The sequence below is a fragment of the Dermacentor andersoni genome, chromosome 6 (assembly GCF_023375885.2).
Source record: "Dermacentor andersoni chromosome 6, qqDerAnde1_hic_scaffold, whole genome shotgun sequence".
NCBI classification, from domain to species: Eukaryota; Metazoa; Arthropoda; class Arachnida; order Ixodida; family Ixodidae; genus Dermacentor; species Dermacentor andersoni.
In genome coordinates this window covers 110,045,997-110,058,011 of record NC_092819.1, presented here as the reverse complement: position 1 = coordinate 110,058,011, position 12,015 = coordinate 110,045,997, and the positions used below count along the sequence as shown (strand labels likewise).

General features: G+C 49.1%; 1 protein-coding gene across 1 annotated transcript in view; it reads left to right on the top strand.

Moving 5' to 3' along the window:
• Positions 1-11,605, top strand: part of LOC126522231 (beta-hexosaminidase subunit beta-like) — a 73,616-nt gene extending 62,011 nt beyond the window's left edge. Inside the window, exons 8-9 of the mRNA XM_050170960.2 lie at positions 5,100-5,204; positions 11,413-11,605. Coding sequence (XP_050026917.2) covers positions 5,100-5,204; positions 11,413-11,500 — 193 coding nt within the window. The 3' untranslated portion in view covers positions 11,501-11,605. The remainder of the gene's footprint in view (positions 1-5,099; positions 5,205-11,412) is intronic.
• The last annotated feature ends 410 nt before the right edge of the window (positions 11,606-12,015 follow it).

Genomic DNA, 12,015 nt, shown 5'->3' with positions numbered 1-12,015 from the left:
TGAGTCGCCAGGATGGCTACGCTTCGCTCCCGGGGCATTGTAATGAAGCAGACGCGCCCCTGTGTATGTGCCGTCTGAAGAGGAAGACGAAGGGCCGTGCCGTGATCGCGAGCGAGCCCCGTGCTTGGGACAGCCCTTGCAGTGCCTTGATTTACCTAGCGTTCCACAACGTTGTGAACGTGAATAAACCTCATCGCATCGCTGTATATATATATATATATATTTCCAGTGCCGGAAACACCGTTGCAAACGGTGTTTCCGGCACTGGAAAGGGATGTAATAGTTCGGCAGGTTTCGTAGGTGGCACTTTTCGTCGCTGACAGTCAAGGCACGTTCGAACGTAGTGCTTCAGCTGTGCTGCGAGCCGTGGCCAGTAATACTTCTCTTTGATCCGTGCTAATGTTCTTGTGTAGCCTAAGTGACCTGAGGTAGCTTCGTCGTGACAGGCCTGCAAAATTTCATTACGGAGAGGTTTTGGGACGACTAGTAGATACCTCTTCCCTGTTGAAGAGAAGTTCCTCCTAAAAAGAACACTGTTGCGTAGGCAGAATGATGACACGTGCCTTGAGAACAATCTGGGCTTGTTTGTGGTGCGGCCTTCTAAGAAATTAATAAGTTACGCGAGCTCCTGGTCCTCTTGCTGTTGTTGAGAGATGGTGGCCGCATGAACAACTCCCAAGAAACCGGTGGATTCGTCATCGTCTCCGCCTGACGATTCGATCGGCGATCTGGAAAGGCGGCCAGCGTCTAAGTGCTGCCTTCCCGATTTATAGACCACTGTCATGTCGTACTCTTGAAGCCGTAGGCTACAGCGTGCCAAACGTGCAGATGGATATTTCATGTTGGTCAACCAACAGAGAGAATGGTGGTCACTTATAACTTGAAATGGGCGGCCGTATATGTACGGGCGGAACTTGGTAACTGCCCATACTACAGCCAAGCATTCCTTCTCTGTACGGCTCGGCACGGGACAATGTTCTACTCGCGTAAGCGATGACTCGCTCAGCGCCGTCTTGCCGTTGAACAAGGACGGCGCCTAGACCTACGTTGCTGGCATCGGTGTGGATCATTGTCGGTGCATCCACGTCAAAGTTGGCAAGAACAGGCGGAGTTTGTAGACGGTGCTGCAACTCGTTAAATGCCGCCTCCTGCTCCCCGCCCCACACAAACGTGACATCTTCTCTGGTTAGGCACGTGAGTGGTGAGGCGATGCGTGCAAAACCCGCAATAAATCGCCGGTAATATGAGCATAGGCCCAGGAAGCGTCTGACTGCCTTTTTGTCTCTAGGCCTTGAAAACTTTGCGACGGCTGCGATTTTCTCAGGATCAGGTCTGACACCTGTGTGACTTATTACGTGGCCCAAAAACTGTAGTTCTTCATAGCCAAAGGGGCACTTTTCAGGTTTTAAGGTAAGCCCAGCGGAACGTATGGTTTGAAGAACCGACCGTAGCCGTCTGAGATGTTCATCAAATGTGGCGGAATAAACAATGACATCGTCTAGGTAGACTAAGCAAGTCTTCCACTTAAGGTCTGAGAGAACAGTATTCGTTAGTCTTTAGAAGGTGGGTGGGGCGGAGCACAAACCAAAAGGGAGAACTTTGAATTCATAGAGCCCATCAGGCGTTACAAAAGCCGCCTTTTCGCGATCCCGCTCATCGACCTCTATTTGCCAGTATCCTCTTTTTAAGTCCATCGATAAGAAGTACCGTTCATGCCGTAGCCTGTTGAGGGAATCGTCGATGCGTGGTAAGGGATACACATCTTTTTTTGTAACCCGATTGAGCTGGCGATAATCAATACAAAACCGCAGGCTACCATCCTTCTTCTTAACGAGTACCACGGGCGATGCCCAAAGGCTTTTTGACGGCTGGATGACATCATCTTCTAGCATTTTCTTGACTTGCTGCTGTATTGCTTCCCGCTCTTTTTCAGCCACGCGATACGGATGCTGCCGGATGGGTATTGCTGCTTCCTCCGTAATGATGCGGTGTTTCGTCAGTGGTGTTTGACGTACTCGGGACGTTGTAGAGAAGCAGTCCTTAATATCGGCAAACAGTTCCCTGAGACTTTGTTTCTGTTGCGGCGCTAAACCTTGGTCAACATCGACGACGGGTGCATGTGGCATCGTATCGGTGGTCGATTCCTCTTTTACAGCAAAGCAGTGTTGAACGTGGTCAATTTCATCAAAGTACGCCACAGCGGTGCCTTTACTGATGTGTCGGCGTTCATCGGTAAAATTTGTCAGAGGTACCACTGTGCGACCACCGATTAGGTTGACGATACCGCGAGCGATGGCAACACCTTGATGGAACAGAAGTGCAGTTAGTTGTTCGGCTACACCGTCCTTGTTAAACTGTTCTCCGCAACTGACGGAGACAAGACTGCATAATAGTGGTGGTATGCAGACGTCGTCGTCGGCTACACGTAACGATGTACGTTGGCGCTCTTCGTCGTGGCTCGTCTCTGTACTGGTTGACAAGGTTATCTCGCCGTCCCGTATGTTAACCACGGCGCCGTACTCCCGCAAGAAGTCCATTCCAAGGATGAAGGATCTGCAGCACTCTTTTAAAATAATAAAACTGGCGACAAAAGCTGTATTTCCTATCTGGAGTCGTGCAGTACATTTTCCTATAGGTGTCATTATCTGGCCCCCGGCATTTCGAATATAAGGGCCCGTCCATTGCATTTTGACTTTGTTAAGCCGGTATGCCAACTGCTCACTCATTATCGAAAAGTCTGCGCCAGTATCAACTAAAGCTGTCACCTCGTGCCCATCGTTAAGAGTAGGGCGGCACTCACAAATTCGTCGGCGTTCCGTTTCTCCGGGTTGCTCTGCTCGTTTCTCTGTAATGTTGGAGGACTTTCGGCGGTTCGACGACTTGCAACCTTCCCCCGGAGGTTGCCGATTTCAGTTTCCCCGCCGTGCACTTGGAGAGCGGCCTCTCACCACGTCAGCGAAACTGCGACGGTTCGGCGAAGAATAACGCAACGGAGACGACAAGCGCGACCGGAGGTTAGCTGGGCTGCCTTGTTTCCGAGTGACACTGTCGTCGAAGCGTCGATGTCTCTCAGGAAACTGTCGCGGAGTGGCAGGTGACATTTCCTGGGTGCCACGCTGGCGATGAGGGCAAAAACGATAAATATGCCCTGGTTCGCCACATTGGAAACACAATGGTCGGCGATCAGCGGTGCGCCATACGTCGGTCCTGCGAAGCTGGGGTCGCCTGAAATGCTCCCTCTGTATCCAGGCAGCAATGGGTGGCCGCTGGTGGTACTGCTGTACTGGTCCGGTAGAAAGCGGGCGACGAACAGCGTCTGCGTAGCTGTATGCGCGCGGCTCGAAGCGTGGCTCGGGACACGGTTCAGGGAGTGGCTCAGGTGATGCAAATGCTTGCCGGATTTCTTGGCGGACAACTTCAGCGACCGAAGCAACAGTGAACTCCTTCGGTGTGGCAGTTTGCTTCGCAATCTCCTCGCGCACAATGTCTCTTATTAGTTCACGCAGCGAGGTCTCGTCTGTCACTGTCAGTACTGCGGCTCCTGCAGGCGCATCGTTAGTCAGGCGTTCGCATTGCCGACAATGCTGCTGGAGCGCCTGCTCGATTGCTGTGGCTTCCTTAATGAACTCTTCTACTGTTGTAGGTGGGTTACGCACAAGACCAGCGAATAGCTGTTCTTTGACGCCGCGCATGAGATGGCTCAGCTTCTTCGAATGAGGCATGTTGGGATGCGCGCGGCGAAACAAACGAGACATGTCCTCGGCAAACATCGAAACACTTTCGTTGGGCTTCTAAATGCGCAACTCGAGAAGGCGTTGTGCATTATCTCGGCGATCGGTGCTTCCGAAGGTGTGAAGTAGCCGACGGCAAAATTCGTCCCACGTTGTCAAATGTGCCTCGCGGTTTTGGAACCACGTCCTTGCGCTACCTTCAAGAGCGAAGTACACATTGGAAAGCTTCTGGTCCGGACGGCACTGATTGACCTTAGCTACGCGTTCGTACTGGTCCAGCCAGTCTTCGGCGTCTTCATACGTGTCACCGTAGAAGCTAGTGGGGACTAGATAGTTTTGAACAGTCACCTGTGTTGGACTTGCAAGCGCCATTTCCTGAGTCGGTGAGGTCGCTGACAAAGTTCCTTCGAAGAGGCCGGATTCCGGCCACAGACCTTGCAGGCGGCGGCTTGCGCGGTGCACAGGTGTCTCGACGCGTGGATGATGTCTTGAAGGGCTGGATGCAGGGCTACTCGCAGGAGTCGTCCCTATCGTTAGGTTATGATGCGATACCCAGCACGTCCACCAGTGTCACGGCCCACTGGAGACAAGAGCGGAGAGCGGTAATTATTCGAGAGAGTTAGGGCAAGCGCTCAGTCCAGACTTCTTCTTCTCTAGAGCCTCGCTTGCACAGACGAGGTCGTCGTCTTTATCGTCAACGTGGTTGGGCACAGATGGTGTCGCGGCAATATTCTTTCCTACAAAGAAGTTTCGGTTTCAATACGTTCCGGTGAATGAGTCATGGCGTCATTATACATATTGCGTCGCTCAGTTCCTGCGATGGCCGCCGCTGCCACACGCTATAGCGCAGCCGCAGGATGAACTCGCACAGAACTATCGTCTATTTCTTTACGAGGGATATCATCGCGCTTAGCCTTATTGCTACACGAAAGAAGCAAATTTTATGCCAGGATAATGTCGCTAGCGCGTGCCCAGGCATTTCGAAACCTTAGTATCAATTAAAATGCCTTCATAAAATTAAAAACCTTCATAGTAAGTGTGGTCGCTACACTTGGGACAAATTAAGCCCATGGTAGAGCTACAATTTCAAAAATTCGTGTCAGTACTGCTTTGAAGAAACACCACGCAGTGCTAGTTTACGCGCTGCAAAGTAACCGACGACCATGATTTGCTGAAGGTTAAGCTATCATGCTCGCTTATTCAACATTGCCCACCATATGTAGTAAAAGGCACTGAATAGGCTACTACGTCACCCGTTCGACCCACTGATCGCAGTCTTGTCGGAGAGTTCCCGAGAAACTGCAGTGCGGGCGTCTATCTCGCAGGATTGTCTGTTACTGATGCTGCAACGTATACGCTTTCTTGCAGGCCAAGAGCTTCGGCCATCGCTGAGCGCCTGTGGAGTAGCGCCAAACTCAGAAACGCCACACTGGCTGCCCCTAGGCTGAACGCGCACCGCTGCCGCATGTTAAGGTGAGTGGCGGTCGGGGATGTCCCGTTCCTCGTAGTCGCCGACGCTGACGTCTGCGCGATAATTTCGAGATCGGTCGCTCAGGCTTATGACACGACCTTTCGCGTCTCTTTCATGGAGAGCTCAACGCTTCCGGAGGGTAACCAACTCGTACTAATTGTTCGTGTGCATCGTTGATCATGAACACTACCGCTATATTGGTGCCTAGTTTTCCGAATAACACTATCACTCTGCTTGGCACTTCAACAACACGAGTGCTCCATTGCATGCTCGCGAATCTGTCATTCTTTTAGCATGCTCTTTTCGATATCAAAATAAGGTCCCAATTACTCTCTCAAACTTACAGGTGTATGTTATTGCACTCTCAGAGCGCAGCTCTTAAGCCCAGACCACACGTACGCTTGCGGACGCGCGCAAGCTCGCGTTCACGCGCACACGCATGCGCAAACGGTGCGGCATGGCTCGTATATACGCGTCGAAATGCGGCGTGATCTCGGGGAACAGCTCCTCTCTGTTATCGCGCGCTTGGGCTGCCTCGCGTCGGCTCGCCTGGCTACGGAGCTACGGCACGGAACATTCAACTCTCAGTGAAGCAGATTTATATCATGCAAGAAAGTGGTTCTTCTTTCTTTTTGCGCTGATCTAACAGCTATATATAGATATATAACAATTACGTTAATATATATCAAAGCATTTTGAAAATATGTACAAGCGTCCAGGGCCAATGCAGAGCACAAGTGCAGGGTCAGCTCTGGTGTGCTTGATTTCTACAAGGCGCACGTATCTGATTCAACCCGCCATATTTCGACGCCGGGTGCACCTTCTAATTGGGATGGTTCAGCAGTTAAGTACATCATTCCCGCGGTCCTCAACATGTTGAATACCGGGCATCTCAACTGTCACGCTGTCGTCATTGTTCCGTATGCTTGTCCTTGTTGTCGCCGGGGCGCAATGCAAGCTTACTGTGGTCTACTTAGGTATATTTTATTGCGGCAATTATATGAACACTCCAGGAGCATTTCCGCCATCGCCGTGAGCTCCCGTAAAAGTCCAAGCGCGATAACATAGTGGCCGCGCGTCGTATGCTGCATGCGTGAGCGAAAGCGTGCAAGGTGGCTCGATCTCGCGCGCGCGAAGGGCGAAGGCGTGTAGGAAGCACGCTGTCTTCTATCTAGCGAAACGTACTAACGGGTGGCAGGTGCGTTCTACTCCGGTGGCGGGTGCGTATGACGAGGGCGAGCGGGGCCGCGCGCGCCCTTGTAATACGCAGCTACCACCGGAGCTGAACGCACAGCGCGCGCCCTATTTTGAACGCGATGTGCGATGGGGACAGAGTGCGCCCGGTGCTGATAGCTTCCTGTGCGCTGTATTCGCGCCGAGTAGTTCGCGTTGAAGTTAGAGGCAGCACGAAGGTCAATTTGCTCGCTGCTGCTGCCGCACTTCCTCACGCCAGCGTTTTGACAGCGAGTTTCTGCGGTCATCGAGTGAGATGTGTTCAGGTTTGCTTTGCGCTCGTGATACCATGCTTCTTAATTTAGTTAGCAAGCGAATGTTTACTAGTTTATACGGCCGATAAAACTACTATCCTTACTTCGCATAGCTGTTTAATCATTTGGTATCGCAAGCGATGCTTTTATTAAACTGTGACGTTTTACATGCCGAAACCACGATCTGAATGAGGCGCCTTGTAGTTAGGAACTCCAGGATAAATATGACCACTTGGGGTTCTTTAATGTGCGCTCACTGCACGGTACAAGCACGTTTCTGCATTTCGCCCCCATTAAAATGCGGCCACCGTGGCCGGGATTTGATCCCGCGACCTTGTGCATAGCGGCGCAACGTCAAAGCCACGCCAAAGCCACAGCGGGTGTGTATTTGGATTTCGAGGGGGAGGGGAGAGGGGTATTTTAAGTGGCATTTTCTTACTCATTAATTCAAACTAGGGTAGGCTGAGACTAAAGGCACAAAGCCCTGACAGAGATCTCAGCCCCCGCAAACGACATGTTTGTGAGCAGATTCCATACATATGCGCAGTTTCGCAAAAACAGCCGCAGTAATTACCACATAGGCGAATAATTCACTTTCATAAATTAATCGATTTCGTTTAATTTGTTACTGGTGGTTTTACCCGTAACCTATGTTCCGCAGCAACCTTTTGAATAAATAAGTGTATTATATAATTAATTATTGTTTCAGCCATAGAGGGATCAGGTGTGCAATTCTATAAATTATACCGATGTTTTTAGGTGATTCACTGCAGACTAAATTCACAAGTGTGTTCGATGATAATTCTTTACTAAAATCTACTCCCAGAAACTCTTGTTCGTTTAATAAGGAAGTTGTCAAATTTAACTTGCATTCTACCCTCGGTTCTTTTACTCGGCGCCCTAAATATAATATGAGTTGTTTTAGTTCCATTCAGCTCGAGTTTGTTAGGCATCAGCCAGTCAGATAACGAAGTTATATAATCATCTACACACTGCTACAATTATGCTGTGTTATCGGCTGTAACGAACACATTTGTGCCATCTGCATACATCGGTAATTTTGGTAAGCTGGTAAGTCTTTCACGTAAATAATCATTCACGTAGTAATCATTCACGTAAATTAGAAAAAGTAATGGACCTAACTTTGAACTTATGGGACACTTTGCTGTAGTGTAAGCACGTCAGATGCAGTACTTCCCAACTTAACAAACTCTTTTCTATTACATACACAATCTTTTATCAAATTATTAGCAAACTTCCGCATTCTGTACCTTTTTAATTTTTCAGTTAAGATATAGTGGTTAATCGAATCAAACGCGTTCCTTAAGTCCAATAACAGGCCAAGCATTAAGTTTTTCTGTTCGATATTTGTAATTATTTTATATTTAATATCTAGTAAAGCTTGCGCAGTTGATTTATTTCTTTTAAAGCTGTATCGGCATTGCGCAATAGCATTGTGTTTCGTGAAAAAAAGTTGAGTCTTGCATTGATAACACCTTCAAAAAGTTTTGAAAATACAGTGAGAACTGAAATCGGCCTGTAATTTCACATTTGGTCTGCATTTCCCCCTTTGTAAATTGGTGTGACGCGCTATGTTGAGCTCGTCTGGAAAAACGCATGTGCTAAGAGACAAGCTTATAACATGCACAAACACCCGACCTATTCCGTGTGATACATATTTAACCGAAACGGGACTAATACCATCTACGCCAGCTGATACATGATGGTTTAATTTCTTCGTAAGATCACGTACTACTGCGACACAAGTTGGCTTCAAGTAAAGTGATTCGACACACGTGGTGTGGAAAGCCTGTGACTGTTTACAATTGCAACGTGTGTAGGGTTCAAGCCTACGTTAAAGGGACCCTGAAACGATTCTGACGATTTTCTACAAACGTACTGAGTCGTTAGAGTAGGTCCTTTCTGATCATTAATTGACCCATCTAGTGCTCTGCGTAAAGTGCCTAATTTATTATAAGGTTCTAAAAATACACATCGCTGCCGATCGCAGCACACTACGCGGTGGATTTTTAAGCCGCCCCTACCCATATGACGCAAATCACCCATATGACGTGAGTGGGGCTAGCTATCCGATTGGCTGACCAGGGCGCGTGATCGATAATTTTTCCAACTTTATGGTAAACAGATGATGTTCGTAATAGTTGAAATGTTAGTTAATTTGTTTTTATAAAAAGAAAGTAACATAAAGGGAATGCACAAGAACAATTTTTCAGTACACTGAAGCACTTCCGGCACACAGCAAGTGTCGTCTGCTTTTGTTACAACGTGCTCAGTCTTTGACGAGAGCTCGTATTCAGACGAATACATACCCCAACCGGCAGCAGCTACACAGAATACACCCCACGGGGTTCACTGACGAGTGCCCGTGGTGCACAGACACACCCACACTAAAACACATCACATGGGAGTGCCCAAGGAGGCCTCCGCACATAGACAGTCCCATATTACACCAACGCCCACTAATGAGGAATAGGCAGTGGGAGCCATGGCTTGCGGACGAGGGTCGGGAGAGCCAGTTGGCTCTTCTGGACCAAGCCCAGCGAGCCGCTCGTGCCAGTGGGGCCCTGGAATAGGGGCTCCAACCATCGTGCCTTATTTTATTTACATTGAATAAAGTTTTACTCTCTCTCTTGACGAGAGCTCCGCCGTCAGTGTCGGCCTGTCTTATCGCGAGCGCTATGATTCGACTTTGTTGCGTTGTGGACTGCAAACGTAGCGGCTGGCAATATGTCAAGCAGCGACATCGTGTCCCTCTGCAAGCCAGTAGACGAGCGGACTGGCTGCAGCGCATCGGACTGCCGCTATCCGATTGGCGCCAGGATTTGCGCGATTGTGGCCGTCACTTTACACCGGAAGATTACTAACGCAATAGCGTTTCGCGAGTCCGGTATTAGGGTAAACACAAGCGCAAAGGGGACAGGGCCTGGCCGTGTCCCCTTGCGTGTCGTTTCAGGGGATGAACAGAAGCGAAAATGTGAATGGTGTGCACGCAGTTCAGCCACCTTGTGGCATAGAGCTCAACCAGACACAGTAGCAGTAACAAAAGGTATTCTTTGCTCCTGGTGCAAATGTTTCGCAGGAGTGTAATCGTTAACACGTTGATTTTGTAAATGTTTAAAATGTTTTACGCTTGGTTGGAGCAATATTAGCTCTTTCTTTGGCTGGTTAAGCTCTGCGCCAACAGGTGGCTGGACCGTGGAGACCGATCAGGCAGCTCACGTACGTCTACGCTAAAGATCCTTCATCAGCTTGAGTTTATGCTTCCACCGTTCAGTCGAAACGTTCCGCTAGTGCATGGTTAACGGAATACCAGACACGTCCGGCGCTGCGACAGAATGCTCGCAACGCACGCTGCTTCGATAGCTCTCGCTTGCGGTCGACGGCCAAGCTGCTAGCGGGTGGGGGCGGGATCCAAAACAACCGGAAGTGGACGATGTGACGTCGCATCGTGACGCAGAACCAGTGAAGGCGGAGCTTAACCCCGATGGCTCGTCGAACGAGTTGAGGAGGAAAAGCATGGCTAGGGAGGAGGGTAATTGTAATCGCTTGTAGCTCCGTTAATACGTTTCTAGTACAATGGGCCCTTTCCCTTCGTCTTAAATACAGCGCTGTGTATGTCGTCTATCGCTGTCCTTGTCCTTTGCGCTGTACGTTATTTTTGATCATGAATTACCAACTAGCCCAAGCAACCACCCTAGTTCACTTAAATTGTGGTGCGAATGTTCTACTTAAGTTGTACCCTACGCGTCTACAAAATTTGTCCGAACCGTCTCAGGGGCCCTTTAATAAAATGCGTGTTCATGCAGCTAACCAATGCCGCACGTTCCGTTTCTCGCCCGTTTAAGTATTTCATTTGCGGATGCACGTTTCAATTTTTTCCCTGTTATGTCATTAACCGCATCTCATATGTTTTGAGGGGAGGGGGGGGATTGTTTCGTGTATTAGAGAAAACGCACTCATAGTAACCCCATTTCGTTTTCTTTAAATAACTTTGTACTGTATTCCTAAATTTTTTGTACGTCACGTAGGTCGGGCTGCCGCGTACGTATAAAGGTGTGACACACAGCGTCTTTGTTTTTAATGCGTTTGTACCAATTTTTGTCGACCCATGCTTTGCGTAGCTTTTTATGGTTTCTTTCCAGAAGCCGCTGGCGGAGGCGGCAAAACCATATCGCAGCGCTCGAGCTCACTTCGTTGAAACAGAACGAACGCTCTGTGTACATCTGTTTCATTATATATTTCTTGCTAGTCTATGCTCTGGAGGAAACAGCGGAATTGCTCTGCAGTGTTCTCTATGATTATTCGGCGAAATCGCTGTCCGTAGTCTCTGTATTGTTTGATAGTTGAAGTTAATTACCTGGAAACTTCCCTGCCACTGCGGCATCTCTTACATTCACAAGAGAATTCCCTGTTGGGCTATGTGGACGATCTGCGCAATTTAAGACACACAACGGAGCGGACAAGTCAAGGCACTCGTCGTTCGGCTTTGTTTTGTGTATGTCTGCATTTACGCTCCTCGTCTAATAGCTTATAGCCACGCTATTTCTTTCAATCGTCAGGCTATAAGCAACCTGGTATTGTTTTCAGTTTTCGGGGACTTGCATCAGTGCTTAATTCTATGGAGATGCCCGTTTGGTGCTTTGCTATGAATTCTCGCGTCGTACACACTCGCATCCTGTGCTCATTCCCTTTCTGTCCGCAGACGCGGAATCCCTGTGCACCCTCTCAACAGCCGGCCGTGTGAAGACGGAGAGGAATTGGACTTCCACGACGTCTTCGAGCTGGACTAGAGGAGACAGTCATGCTAGTGATCCTCTAACCACGGCAGCCTATGCTGAATTAGATTTTTTTTTGCTATTATTTCCTTCTGAAAGAAAGCCTGCATATTTAGCCGCCGTATGTCTTTATGCTCGTTCTTATGTCCAGTTAAGCATAAAAGTTAATAAAATAGTTGAAGGTAGCAAGAAATAACAATTCAAAACTCCTCCGGCGCCACCCCATTTGCATGAGCAAAAAAGAAAAGAAGAAAGATAGGTGCATGATTGGCTGCGCCAGTAGTGACATCGTTGCTTTCCGTCGCAGCCGAGTTAGCGCGCAGCAATTTCTCTCCGGCTCCGAAATAGGCAGGCCACACGTCATACTCCTGAGGAGCAGGCAGCTTTAGAACAGCAACGCCGCGAGCAGAACCGGGAACGAGCTCGTCTACGCCGTGCCGATGGCACAAGAACAGGCTCGTGCAGCCGAGCGCAAGCAGCAACTGCGTACCAAGGATCCGGCGTCCTACCAAGCCGTCCTTTAGTGAAAC